Source organism: Pagrus major, chromosome 1 (genome assembly GCF_040436345.1).
Source record: "Pagrus major chromosome 1, Pma_NU_1.0".
In the NCBI taxonomy this organism is placed as follows: Eukaryota; Metazoa; Chordata; class Actinopteri; order Spariformes; family Sparidae; genus Pagrus; species Pagrus major.
Window position 1 is genome coordinate 28,847,349 of NC_133215.1, and position 15,056 is coordinate 28,862,404.

General features: G+C 41.9%; 1 protein-coding gene across 1 annotated transcript; it reads left to right on the forward strand.

Moving 5' to 3' along the window:
• The first annotated feature begins 8,399 nt into the window (after nucleotides 1–8,399).
• Nucleotides 8,400–10,766, forward strand: LOC141005571 (homeobox protein HMX3-like). The gene is made up of 2 exons (XM_073477449.1): nucleotides 8,400–8,703; nucleotides 10,144–10,766. Exons 1-2 carry the CDS (start codon nucleotides 8,400–8,402, stop codon nucleotides 10,764–10,766), a joined length of 927 nt encoding a protein of 308 aa, XP_073333550.1.
• The last annotated feature ends 4,290 nt before the right edge of the window (nucleotides 10,767–15,056 follow it).

Below are 15,056 nucleotides of genomic sequence, written 5' to 3' on the forward strand. Positions count from 1 at the left end.
ATTTTACACAAGCCATTTAGTTACTGGAAGATTTTAATGTGTTTCCATTTTTTTTGTATGAAAATAAAAACCAGTCCAACATGAAAGAAACTGTTACAAGTAGTTAACGTTATCAGCTACAAGAACGGGGACATTATGTAATGTAGATTATTTTTAACCTTTTCGTGAACATCACAACTGTGCTGTGAAGCAGTGAAACACCATGGAAATAGTCTATGTATCGAAAATTGATAAAATCGTGTCTATTGTTTGTTTAAGGAAAACTTACTGTTTTTTAGTATGTCTGGTTAAACGTAAATCTATGCCCCGGTTACCTGAGATTGATAAAATATATACATAAATATGGTTTCAAAAGTCCTGAAGAAGCGAATGAACTAGCCCGGTGTCACCAAACTCCATTGATGTCAGACTGCAGGCAGCACATGTATTGATTAGAGGGCGACGCTGGGCTATCAGGTGTGTAGTTTCGCCTGGACACGACGCGGCTCTGTGAGGTGTCAATCACGGTAAATATGAAGCGGACTGGGGCACTTGGATAACTGAAGTCATTTGAACAGTGTGGTAATGATCTAACAGCCTGCCCCATCATCCTCATTTACTCCGCTCGAGCTAATTGAGGGCGCGGAACGGGCCTACCTCGCGCGCTCGACCCCGTCCCCTCTCCGTGCTCCTCTCGTGCCGCCCTCTCCTTCTCTCACGCGATCCTTTTAATGTGACAGGTGCTCATCTGAGCGTGAGGAGAGGAATACAATCCAGGTCTATTGGTTGGCGGCCCTTGTATAGCGCCAATCATACTGAAACACCTTCAGTGTCATCATTGAACACACCACCAGATACAATAGTGTGAGCGGCTGCAGGGCGCGAGGCTTTAAAACAAACCGATAACGTCACATGAGCTGCCTTGATGGACCTGGTTCTCTGTTACGGTACGAATTAAATTCAAGTTTGTAAATGTGGTCAAACTAATATGCTGCTAATCTAATTTCTAACACGTACACGAGGTCATTCAAGTTTGAGTGTGGGAAATATGCAACACCAATCGTTTTGCTCTTTTGTGTGGATTAATCTAAAAAACCACAACGCCTTTTTTATGTTGTTCAAATGAGGGTTAAACAACCAAACCACATTACATTGGCACCAGTTTCTGTAAGCAACTGGAAACAGCTCATGGAAAATGACTGTAACCCCGAGTTGTTTAGAGAGATAGTTAGAATAACAAGTACAGTGATATTTTCCAGCAGTGGGAAGGTTCCAGTCGAGTAGAGTGAGAGAAATGTATAAAACACAAAAAAGTATAAATAAACAAACAAAACATGTAGGAATAGCGCCTAAGTTCGAGGTAGGGTTAATTCATTTAACTATGGTTATTAGCTGCATCTATCCGGCGGTCACTGATCGATCTGTTTGTACTTGGACTTGTGCCAAATACTCTCTGATTGAACACTTAATAGTTCAACCAGAGTTCTCTTTTTTAAATCTGCCATATGACCAGATTCCTTCTTTCAAAGCCTGATTGAACACTTCGGGCAGCTCTTGGCTCCTTACACACAAGGATCTATTTCGCCATAAGCTTATTACAGGAGGTCAGCATGTCCCCCAGCCACGTGTTTTCAACTATGGTAAGAAATTATGAAGAAATATTACACCTCGCTTAGAAGGCATTAGCATGTTCCTGTACAGAGGCAAACCAAACACAGAGGTACAGTAAGTCCTGCAGGGAAAATCCCCTAATTTACTTCATGGAGGCGTCATTTAGTTTTAAAACCATTCTCTCTTCAGGTCAAACTAAACTGTGCCCTTGAAATCCTGGCTCTGATAGACATGTGATATTCAAAGTCTCCCATCGCTTTAAGTTTGCCTTATTTCACGGTAATCTTGGGAAGGGACTGGGAACTTTTCAGGAAAGCAGGCTTGGATTTGAGCACAGGGTCTGCAGAGGGGGAAAGGTCCCCGCTTTTCAGCCCCTTTGTACTGGGCTGACGAGTACGTCCTGACAGGGGTTAACGTACCGTAAAGAGGTTAAACAAACGGACATTCCCGTTAGAAATCCTCCAGACACATACGGCCTTATAAGTGGAGAAATTGGCAGTGGTGGTTTTAACCAGCGGCGGAGGCTCAACTCGCCTGAGTAATTTTGAAGCTTGATCACCGTTTTTAAGACTTTTTTAGTGTAATAAATTCAGGATTGTCATAAAAGTCTATGTGAATTGTGATAACAGGGTCTATTTCGAAAATAGATAACCAAATCGAGTTTTTTTTATTCCAATTACTTTTTCTTATTTTTACCTGTTTATTTGTATTTAGCCTGACCTATTTAATGTAACCTGATTTTATACAACGATAAAGTTCACCAATGTTTGGTTACTTAAGCATCTGCCACTGAGCTGAACTGTCGATTGCTAAATACATAAATAATGTTCAGCAAGTGTTGAAAATATCTAAAAATAATTACCTGCAAAATGAACGTTAGTTAAAGGATGTAGCTTATATATATTTATAATGCGGTCCATTTGAATTTAAAAGATTGTTTCTGGTTTTAACATTATTCTCAGGTTAACAGAGTAAGTAAACATAAATGAAAAAATAAATAAGACCATCAAGGTGAGATAAGTGTTTCTTACATGCACATTTTTCCACTGATTCAACATGAATTTTGAAATGTTGAAATGTTTTATCGGTTTTGTTGGACAGAAAGAAGAAGAAAGTAAATTTGGACTCTACTGAAGAAAATAATGATCATTCTGCAGTGAGTCTCCAGCACAGTCAGGTGCAGCAGCCCAGCTTAGTTATAATTAACATTTCCTTCCCATAAAACCCATTGGGGCATAATTTGATGTGATGTTCTTATGCCATTGCCTATTCAGTGTAATCCACTCTGTGTGGAATAAAGGACCTGTGGTTAAAATCCTTGAACTTGAACATTTAACTGAAGATAAAAAGGTCTGACCTTCTATTTAGGGACTTAAAATTTAGATTTATTGTATATAAAACAAACTGTATTCTTTAAATGAGTGGCCCACTGACACAAATCCATGAGGCAGAATGATCAAGAAACTAGGTTACAGCAGGCTCTCAATGCATTCTTAATAAAGGAAGAGATAAACATGCACATCATAGCCAGAGCTAACAGATGTGGCACTGAAAGCATGTATTAAAAGAAGAGAATCTACAGTACGTTAGCTTCCCTGTTTCTTTACATGTTTTTCAATAGTAAAACTGCATTTTTCAGGTGCGGCAACATTAATAAACTTAGTCTTAAGAAGGAAAACAATGTGCATGAAGTGTAAAGCTGCTGCTTAGCTTCAGGATACAAATATAGATTTGTTGACTTGAAATCCCAGAACAGTAAGATCGACAGTAAAAATCCCCAAACCCACTAAAGACCTTTGAGTTCTGAGTTGAAAATCTCTGCAAGCATTCCTTGTTGCGAGGCTTGCGCTGATGTGGAGTTAAAAAAGCCTTGCTAAGGTCTGGCATTTGTAGGCTATACGCTGTTGACTTGCACTGAGAGGAAGGAGAACGACAGAGATTATGGGCAATTAAAGCCCACTTTATGCTGGTCTGCTGGCGTCACAAAGTCTGGCCAAGAATGCTCACCTCGGCTAATACTATCAATGAGAACAAACTCTGCAGCATCAACTTATTATGAACAGTGAATTATTAATGCCAGAGCTAGCACGGTCCGGCTAAGTTGGCTTGCCAGTTAAGCTAAGCAAGTACGCAAGGAGGTTTTGTTAGTATGCTGAAAGTTAAATACTGCAATACTGATTTGGCAAGATCCTAAATATTAAAAGAGATTGAAAGATTACATTTTATTATTGAGCTGGCAAAAATATTACATTTTTTCAAAGTGGAAAATCACTGTTTTTATTAACAGAGATAGATAATCTATTTTGTTTTTATTATAGTTGTGAATTAGTGACACAGTCTGCTTTGCAGGTCTTCCAGCATGCCATTATTTGCGGGCAGAATATTATCTTAGAATAATGAAAGGTTATTAAATGACTGCAAGAAGGCTGTTGTAGCTGCTCTCTAACCCAGCATGGTGTAAGGTGGTTTCTGCATAAAGTGCTCTGATGAATAATAACTACTGGATGTGTGAGGGTGCATTGCACTGTGTTAACCATTAGAGGGCCTCCTACAAACCCAAGACAAGTGTCTGTTAATAGGTAGACGCTCCTGGATCAGTATGGAGTCTCAGTGGTTGGATTTTGCCATCTTCATTGAAGTTTAGATGGATTTCCTTCTTTGGTGCCACAATTCTCTCACTGCAGAATTAAACAAAATAAATATACACATGTGTGCATTTACTGTATGTTTATGCATGTGACTCTGTGCCTCAAATACAAGTCAGCTGAGGTCACTATACTTCACTGAGTCACTATGAAGACCTCTTAATGTAAAGAGAGCTGTGAAATGCCCCAGAGGAGATACAGGGCTTCCTGTCTCTGCCTGCCTGTCTCACTGCCTCCAGTGTAATGAACTAGGTCAAACTGTCTCCACTTACATTGACTGTAAACCCCTACTGAGAGCGGTAGACTCCAGAGCCATTAATATCACACTTGAAGGAGTTATGGCTGTTATAAAATGGTGATTAGACCTGCGTAATTTCAAAAATAAAAACAGGCGACTGGTTAATAATGATCAAACGCCTGCGTTATTTGAAGCAACAATGTACTCTATTCCAAATGAAATACAGTCGATAGAAATACATAATACAAGTCTTCTTGAAGTCTCATTCTTGTTACTGTTTAAATAAATAATCATTTACATCTGAACAGACATCGATTGTGGCTGCCAACATGACGGGAAAATGACTGAAAAATATATTTGTTCTTGTGAGTTTTTTAAGCATATAATGTGTGTTATATTCAGTCAATTTGCTCTACAAAAACACGCAACTTGGCCTCACTGCCACCTCACAGACCACTTCTGTTTTCTCTTGGAGGATAATAGCACAAACTGTAACACTGTGCTTCGCTGCACCGAGGGCTGGAAAACACCCACCGCCGCCAACTGCAGAAACATGCTCAATTTGGTCCAGCTGTCTCCTGGAGCACAAGCTGATGATGTGATTTTGTGTGGTGAAACTGTATTTCGGAGATGTGGTGGCATGGAGGGGGCCGTGGAGCAGGCCAGCAGGCCATATAAAGCAAAGGGCATGCCAGGCTGAATAAGGATCAGACGAGGATGAGAGAGAGGAGAGAAAAGTGAGAGAGGGGCCTCTGGGTCTGTCGGCCCCCAGAGCAGGGGGCACTGGCCGGGGTGCCACATCGTTCAGACGGCCTGGTGTACACAGAGTAACCTGATCTAATGTGCAGTTTTGACACACGCAAACATCTTTTTTCCTTTTAAGAAACACCATCCAAAAGCTACATAGAACACAAGCCTCACCAGACAGTCTTTTACTCACTGAGGTGGTTTTACAAAATGAAATCGTGGAAACATTATGGTGCTGAGGAGTGATAAACAGTGTGTGAAGTAACTGAATACATTTACTCAACCTCACAATCCGTACTTTACTTTCATATTTCCATTTTGTGCTATATGTTTTCTCGACTATAATTCAGAGGAAAATATTCAGTTACATTCACCTGATAACTACAACATTAAAGACTGAGATTATGAATCAAAAACATAAGCCTAGAAAAGTTTATAAAAGATGTTGTATTATCAGATATTAAACCAGTTTTTCTAAATGTTTTTGGCGTGTACCCTCTTGCAAAAAGGTTAATTGTCATATTTATATGTCTCTGAATTGTTGGAGACATTTCCCTTCTTAACTTCTCAGGTGGTTTCATTTAATAAAAGTGTCTGTTTTCTGTTGAATCATGTAATTATTATGTATATTTTGATACTTTAAGTACATTTTGCTGATAATACCTCTGTACCTTTTTTAAAGTAGGATTTTAAATGCAGGACTTTTGTTTGTTATGGAGATTTTTTTTTTACAGTGAGGACTGTCGACGATAAATGTACCAGAATGCTGTGCTGTTTGTTGATGCTAGTCGACAATATTTGTCAGTTAGTTAGACTTTATTGTCCACAGGGAGAAAATCTTTTTCACAGCACTGTACATCAGAGGGAGAATTGACACTGCACTCTACACACATCTGAACTTAACATATAAAGCCTAGCAATTCACTTTACCTGCAGGTATAGCCTATAAAGCTGTAATTTTATATGTCATTTTTTTTTTTTTACTTTTGTATACAAGTACTAAGGGAGCTATAATTAGATGGAGACGGATCCAAACAATTGTTCCTGTATCGACAGTTTGTTATATATCCTGTTGTTGGTCTTTCTCCACAACTCATTTATGATCTATATCTAACGGCAATTAAAAATAAATAAACAACATTTTCTTTGCGTAAATCTCCATACCAATGTCTTTCTGTCCGCGCGTGGAAGACACCGACACACAAACAGAATTAAAGGCGCATCAACAAACACGATAAGTGTCTTGACTGAGCGGGATATTACAGGACAGGTGCAAGACTCCACTCTTCAACGCACATCTCACGTTACTGTTGTCTGCACTGAGTGTGAGGTTGAAGAGCAACATACCGCTGATCCTCAGTCAAAGGGTAAGTCTGGCCTTAGGGAGGGAGAGAGACAGAGAGACACAGAGAGAGAGACACACACAACGAGAGAGAGAGAGAGAGAGGCTGGAGTTAAAGGTCAGCGCCGCTGACTCCATTGAGGGAAATAAAAAGCTCAAATGTCTTGCCATTTCAGCGAAAAGGGTAAAGACGCCCGTCAGCACTCATTTAAATGTTTCAGATGATCTAATAGTGATAAGCTTATCTTAATCTTTCCGATGAGGGCTACAAACACACAGTATTTACTCGCAATCAGTGAACGTGTTGTGTGTTTGCACCAGCATACAAAGCCTACTTCTTTCATGTACGTTTCAGCGCTGGTCCCGCCATGAAGCTGGAGCGGCAGCTTGAAAACTTTTCTCATTAAGTGACTTGGTTTGGATATTTGTGCCTGAATGGACTATTTTTTTTTTTAGAAAGGAGGTTATTTGTTGCTTTGAGGCGGATTTCCCGAGGAACAAAAGGCCTACTGCTCGAAGTAAAATGGAAAAGTCAAGATTAATATTAAAAGAAAAACAAAAAAACAAAGAAAACAAAAAACAAAGACGTAACAAAAGATCTGTTCCACTGTTTTGCACAAATAAAAAATTCTGAGTACAACCTCCTGATTGTTTATTACATGCTACACATCATGAAACTACAAACCAGAAAATTACCTACAGAAATTAGACTGAGACAGTCTTGCGCTCAAATAACTATATGCATGCCACAATACGTCACCGTATAAACAAATAGTCCTAATACCGCCGATCAACTCTAAATAAAGAAAACGAAAAAATACATGTAGTTCGGCCTAATTAGCCCCCGCAGCGCTCAGTTGCAGACAAACAGGCCTATTATCAGGAGTATCTGAGCCATTAAGCGAAGTTTTGATAACCTTTGGCAGCTGCCGCATCTCCAAGACGCAGCGTCTCACGTGCCATTGCCAAGCCATGCATGGTTGAGTATGCACATGCATTTAAAAACCATAACTCTGAGGTCGACAACATGAACCACCACTGACGTATTATTATATGGGCTTACTGTACGTATACTGAAACCCGAAACGTCTTCCAGATGCTGTCAAAGGTTATCCAAACTTAGTAGCTTAAAGGCTGGAAACACAGGTAGCCTTGGCTTTTTGCTGCATTCCTATAATGTTATAGAAGGAGCAAATGGGCTACTTCAGCACACGCACACGCGCACACACACAGGCATACCCTTAAAATGGACAGGCTCCACACTGTCGTTCCCTGCCAGTTAATTGCTGACTCTGAGCCTGCCTATGTCAGAGTGGACCGAGGGGGGGCTCGACCCCGGGGATGGCTGCTGCCCTGGCGGATCTTTATTTTGATTTGCACTCTAATTGACCCAAATAAAGAGTGCTGTACCACGAACAGAGGTTTTCTCCTGGCTGCATGGCCTCGAGGGGACGGGCCTGCACGTGAATTCACTCACACACACACACACACACACACACACACACACACACACACACGCTGACGCAGAGAGACAGTCATACTCCTTTCCTTGGAAAACCCCATTTGCCATTGTGCTCGTCCAATCGCTGGATGCCCTCGGCTCCCTGAGCGTTTGACTTGACGTTTCACTGTACTACTGCTTCCGTCTCCCTGTCTCCCTCTCCTCCCGCTGGCACCGAGGAGATCCCCGTCCCGTCTCTGCGATGACTTCTCATCCGACCGCAGCTCAAAAGCAGCGACGCTTGAAATGACTGCTTGGACTTTCTGTTGCCGTAACGCACAATTACGACAGGAACCGCTCGGTTTTGGCGTAAAGGCACCGTGAAATCGGGAAAACATGCAGGGGAAGCTCACGGAGAACCAGACTCCCACCTCATCGAGGGCGTCGTCGTCGTTTTTTATCGAGAACCTACTGGGCAAAGGGCGGAATGGGCCGGAGTCGATGTCGAACAGCAGCCGTGGGGAAGCTGATATGGAGACGGTGTCCACCGGCCGAGCCCTGAACGCATATCACGCCGACACGAGCGCTCCAGCGCCCGATGGCTCCAGCTCCGCGGCTCGGTCCCCGTACACAGACTCGCCGTTGCAGTGGTACCGCGGCGGGACTGCCTTAAACTTCAGCGCTTTGGAAAGACCACAGAGTGAGTAGAGAGTAGCTTATACGCGTCCTGAAAAATACATGATTGTTTGACCGAAGCGCTAAACAAGACCATGCAATATATGAGGGTTCAACAGAAGGCATAGATAGTTTGCCGCAGCCTGGCTCTGTTAGCAGGGGTGTAATAGATTGGTGCATGCGGTTTACCAGATTATTTTTTTTATTATTAAATTGCTATTGGCTCATATTAATATGCAGACAAATTAACCGTGAAAGTGCATGATTATCTAATAACAAGAGTCTTAACGTTAAAAAAAGAACAGTGGTAGCCTACTTGTGCTCAAGTCAGTTCAATGTCACATTTATTTAGAAGCATATGGAGTTAATAGAGGCAGCCTGAACGTCTCATGCTGCTTCTCGCTTCATTTAATAAAACCAACACAGTCAGGACGAGTCGAGTGTGAAGCCTGGACTGTGGCTGTTCTTTCTATTTGCCCACCCTGAGCTCAGCGTGCACTTGGTTTGTAATGCGCGTTAACGTTCCGCAAATCTTTCCTGGTACACAAACATTGTATCGATTAGAAAAGCACGTGTCAGAGTGAGTGTTTGATTGATCATTATTTACGCAATTTTTCTTCTACTGTATAAAACTAGAGAATATTTCATGTTTGCTTGTTACCAGATCCGTATCCCAATCTGAAGATTACGCACAAAAACCCAGCATTCAAACCAAAACAGAACTGCAGGACTGCACGTCGATATGACGCTTTTACGCATATTCCGTGACATTTGTGCCACTCGCGCGCGCACACACACACACGCAGACACAAACACTCACATCAAAACAAAGTGCCCCTCCCTTTGGTGTGTACAGTCGGATAGTTTGATTGTAAAATTCCAATAACATCCTCCTTGTGTTCACCAATGATGGAAGCCCCTGATCAATGCCATTGCCCGCACAGTAAATCTGTAGTAACTTGTTGGATGTTATTAAGTTATAAACTGCTAAGACCATGTTGGATTTCCTTTGGCAGACAGTTGCCTATTTAGTGTACTCTTATCTGTGTCATAATCACGCCAGACACGTGGATCATGTTATGCAACCCACTATAAACGCCTTTACTTTGCCCATGCGCACCCTAACTTTATAGAAATTAATGCAATTCAAAACGTAGTGCTTTAAATGGCATTTAACTCCAAGTTCATTTAAAAATAATATTTCCTACGTGAATGAAAACATCAGATATGTACGGTTTTATCTACTTTATCTACTGTTTCATTCATTTTCTTATGGTCCGCCATGGTTTTTTATTTCGTTATCCGGCGGGCTGATTTCCGTCATCTATTTCAATGTGTTGAAGCATGACGGAATAAGTTTTTATTTATTTTAAGACCAACGACATTATCAGCTGGCTGGGATTAGAATTGTTTTATTCTCGTGGCTCTTTAAAAGTCAGTCATGTTCTTGTTTGTCTCCTTTCAGGTCCAAGAGATAACACAGGTACAGATGAGCACTGCTGCTCCATATCGACCAGTGACCGATGCTCCCCCGCCGTGTCTGAGCCGATTACGGAGGACAGCGACGAAACAGACAGGAAAACCGGCGACAGCAACCTGACAGATGACAACGACGACGCGCACAACGGTTTTGACACACGGTCAGAGCAAGACTCATCCTCGGACCCGAGCCCCAACCGGAAGAAGAAGACCCGGACCGTGTTCAGCCGCAGTCAGGTGTTTCAGCTGGAGTCTACCTTCGACGTGAAACGGTACCTGAGCAGCTCGGAGAGAGCGGGGCTGGCAGCGTCCCTGCACCTGACAGAGACTCAGGTCAAGATCTGGTTCCAGAACCGGAGGAATAAATGGAAGAGACAGCTGGCGGCGGACCTTGAGGCTGCGCACATCCCACACTCGAGTCAGCGGATTGTCAGGGTCCCCATTCTGTATCACGAGGGACCCGCACCTACTGCAGCTCTGGGTTTCAGCCTGAACGGACATTCAATTTCTTCACCCGTCGCGGGCTTCTCCAGCTCCATCAACTACCCCCTGTCCTCGTTTGCTCACTCCATGAGCATGTTAAGATCGCAGATGACCGGCTTGGTGTAAAGACTGTTGGACACTGATGTATCAAACTGTTGGTTGTTAACAATAATTCACCTTGTTAATACTGAATCGTGCAATAACCCACAAAGCCGCAGAAAACCATAGTCTGCATCCAAAGATAAAAGCCGCAGAGAGCGTGATTATAAAACACAACAATAAATCATTTTTTATAAATCTGTTCATAAGAGTCTGTGCTGCTGTCACAGAACAACAGCCAAGCATGGCGAGACCGAGATGTTCATGTACTGTACTGTACTGTATGTTTGAATATACACATATTTTTGCAAACTTTTATATTTAAAGCCACAAATCTTTCAAACTTTGTCACTTTTTCACATAATAGATAAATAAAAAAAATCAAGCACTAAAGTGTCTGTTTTCCTGCTGTTTATGCTCGCTGAAGTCAAATGTATCCTGTCTGTGTATCACAAACGTGCAGGGTCACACAGAGAATGAAGTGAATCTGTATGTGACACAAAGAGAGAACAAGAGGGAACCTGTGTGTCTTTTACACTACTTGAAGAAGGCCTCTGTTTGACTTTTTAAGCTCTTCTCCGTGCTGAACATAAAATAATGCATTTAAGAATGTGAAATAATTTTTCATCAGTGATTATCAACTGTAAAACACTGGACCGGCAAGTCATTAAATTTCAGACAAAACACCGTTGCAGTTAACCACCCTTTTCATACCAAACACCTTCAGTCAGTCAGCTGGGTCCATGCGCCATGATTCTGGAGGAACTTAAGAATCTATACGGCAAATAAGTCAATGAAGTGAAAACGTGCTGTTCATGAATTTAAGAAAATAATGCATACTACTTTATTCATACAGAATTCCGAGTTTGCAACCTGTCGTGGGTTCTTATTTTATTTTTTTATTTTTCTAAAGAGACACTTAAATGCAGGAAACGGTAAACACGCGTTGAAGCGGCTGCACAAAAGAAATAAAATAATATGTGATACAATTTTAGCAAAATCATAAGGAAAGACTGATCTAAAGAGTTTTTTTTTTTTACATTTCACAGCTTCAAATGGTGCCAATGTGAATTACTTTATATGTACTATAGGACATAAATACAGTAAACAACACCATAAAAGAAACGATCATTCTGTGAATGCAAAATTGTACATGTTAAAAAGCACCTGTGTTTTGTTCTAGGCTACTATTTCACTTAATATTTTACTCGTGCGTCAAGAGAGAAACACATTACACTAACTTTAACATTGTTGTGTTTCGTTAAAAAAAAAAAGTATGCACAAATTACAGATACACAATGCAATGCAACCAATAATAAACGGATTTACTTTGAAGGCGCAAATCAGTTGTCAAACTCGCGCTGCCTGGCTGATACCGCAGGAAGAGAGCGCAAGCTACACGATCAAAATCACCATCAGTTGAGAAAATGGCCTCAAAGCGCAAACACAGTGTGTCGTGAATTAACAGTGAAATTAAACTATTCTTTCTGTTCTTGGGGGACCCCAGCAGGGCTCTGGACCCCGGCTCTCCTTGCAGCAGATGTATGAGCATGAAGGGGGGAGGGGGTGCGGATACAACAACACTCTCCTGCCCTCCCTCTCCTCCCATCCCCTCGCTGTTATTGGACCGTACTGCACGCTCCTCTGGACCAATCAAGGACGACAACACGCGCCCCATCCGGTGTGTGCAGTAACGGCGCAGGCAGAGCCTCGCCAGCCCAGCAGTGTCTGCTCAGTGGCTGCTGCTATGGTGCGTAGAGCATCGAGACGTTAGTGGTCAGATTAAAGTCCCAGTTTAGACTTGGTACAGTCGCGGAAGTAAACAACTAACGACTTAAGCATTGGAGAATATGAACAAAGTGGACGCACCATGTCGACCCGCCGCCTCTCTGAAATTCACTATTGACAACATCCTCAATCTCAAGACAAGCGGGAGGGACAGCTGTCACCCCGCCGGGCTGCAGGATGACTCGGCCACGGCGAAGCGTAAAGACGCTTTCCAGAGCCACCACGAGGAGCACGTAGCCCAGCAGAGGCAGGACCCGGGCAGCAGGCTTAACGAAAGTGGTAAGAGCGTTTGGTGTATCTGTGGCTGCTGCTGTGTCTGTCTGTGGAGATCTTGTGTTGTGTTCACTATTACGCACGACTTTTACCATCTGATCTTACAGTTTCATGTCAGTAGAGCAGCACAGCTGAAACTTAACCACAACGAGTTCAACGAAGTGTCATTTTGTCCACAGAGTTGATCACAGACTGCAACGGAGCAACGGAGTCGGTCATCATCAGCCGCGGAGACCCGAAGAAGGCGACAGAGGTGCGCTTCGAGAGCGGGGACAGCAGCTGCGACGACAGCAGCTCCACCACAACGGCCACAGACCCCCACAAAGGAGGCAGCCCCGCCAAGAAGAGCAAAATGATAACGAAAAAGAAGACGCGCACTATTTTTTCCAAGAGACAGATTTTCCAGTTGGAGTCTACCTTCGACATGAAACGCTATCTGAGCAGCGCAGAGCGCGCCTGCCTCGCCAGTTCACTTCAGCTCACGGAGACCCAGGTGAAAATATGGTTTCAGAACCGCAGGAATAAGTTGAAACGGCAAATCTCGACCGAAATCGACGGACCTGTTAGTGATTTCCCCGAGACTGGAAAGCCCGTGGTGGTGGGGCAGCTCCCGGCCTTGTATAAAGAGAGCAACCTGCTGGGGAGATGCCTGCTGCCCATGCCTCTGCCCGTTGTATACCCGGGCAGCAGCACGCCTTACCTCTGCTTCTCAAACGCCAGCAAGTACTTCAGCCTGTATGACGGGGACGTATGATGCTTTCACTAATTCCCCACGTGAAGAGACACTTTTTGGTGGTCTGTTGCCAAGTTTCGAGCATTTAAGGTGTTAAGATGGTGGGCCGGACCTGCGGCCTTACTGTTCTACAAGTACAACAACAGAGGAGTAGTTACATATCACATAAAAAAAATAAGCTTAATCGGTATTATTTATTTTTCAGTCAAAGCTGGGTTTTGTAGGGCTGACACTAAACCTGCTAGATTTACACATCGTCGCTTTTTTAGGAAATAGCAGACTGAGCTAATGATAGCCTGGGGGAGGCCTAAAACAGTGTTTATGACATTATTAATTATTATTATTATTATTATTATTATTATTATTAACAACAACAACAGCAGCATTTCCAGCAGCTTAAGCCACCAAAGAAATTACTATAGCCTAGCTATCTGCATGCATTTCCTGTATCAAAATGAATTTTGAATTACTGAAATTATCTATGTATTTAAATGAATGTAATTAACATTTTATTATATGTTTCACGCATGTCTTTTTTCTGAGTATCCTACTATTCTTACTTTACTCCACGTTTGCCTATAGGCTCATTACACCATTTACTGAAACTGTAATTAAAACATCTTCATTCAAGAAATATTTTTACAGAACTGATTCAGTATTTTCAATTGAACTTTTTTCTGTTTCAGAAAGTGCTATAGTTACACAAAATTACAGCTAATGAAGGTACAATGTGTGTTCTGTTTATTTATAAAACCACTTGTTTTTCTTGTACCTTAGTAATTTCAGCATTAAGTCCAACAGGGATTCTATAGGTCAAGAATATGAGACGACTTGTAGATTGAACACATTGAACAGCCATCATAAAGTTGTAAAATCTTAAATCAAAGCAGAAATGTATACATCTGGTGTCATAAAGGCCCCTTAATGTATAATGATGCGGTGTTTCCTAATCCAATAGGCCCCACTTGCTTGAAGGCACACACTGCATTTAACCACTACAGGTACTTTAAGTTGGGAGCGAAGCAGTTTGTATAAATTGCATAAAACATGCATAAATTCTGCATCACTAAGTAAAACTATAAGTAAAAGCTTTATATTAAAAGTATAAGGAACAACATTTAAAAACTAATAATGTCAATAAGTCTGACAAAAAAATTACAAAAAGGTGGACGTCAATATCAAAACTGAAATATTTATCTGCAACTGGTCATAACCAATCATTCGGGTTATAAACTATACACTTTTCCTCCTTGAGAAACAAAAAAAAATAATTGAAAAAATACTGATTACCATACGGAAACATGTAGGTCAATATTATTGGCATTTTTCAATGCAAGACAAAAACATTGTGATCAATATGGGACTAATTTTGTCCCACATTCAGAGATATTTTTGATAAATAATGATCCATGCAGGAAGTGGTGAATAGATGCAGACAGGAGGTGAGTTTCTCTGTGTGTGAGACGGCGTCTAGTTCCTCGAGCTCTCTTCCTGAACGGAGGCCACTCTGCTGTCATACCACA

What these genes read in the sequence shown, in the direction of transcription:
- LOC141005571 (XM_073477449.1), top strand. Translation starts at nt 8,400, where the DNA reads ATGCAGGGGAAGCTCACGGAGAACCAGACTCCCACCTCATCGAGGGCG. An exon ending in CGCTTTGGAAAGACCACAGA is followed by an intron (nt 8,704 to 10,143) that starts GTGAGTAGAGAG and finishes GTCTCCTTTCAG; the next exon opens with GTCCAAGAGATAACACAGGT.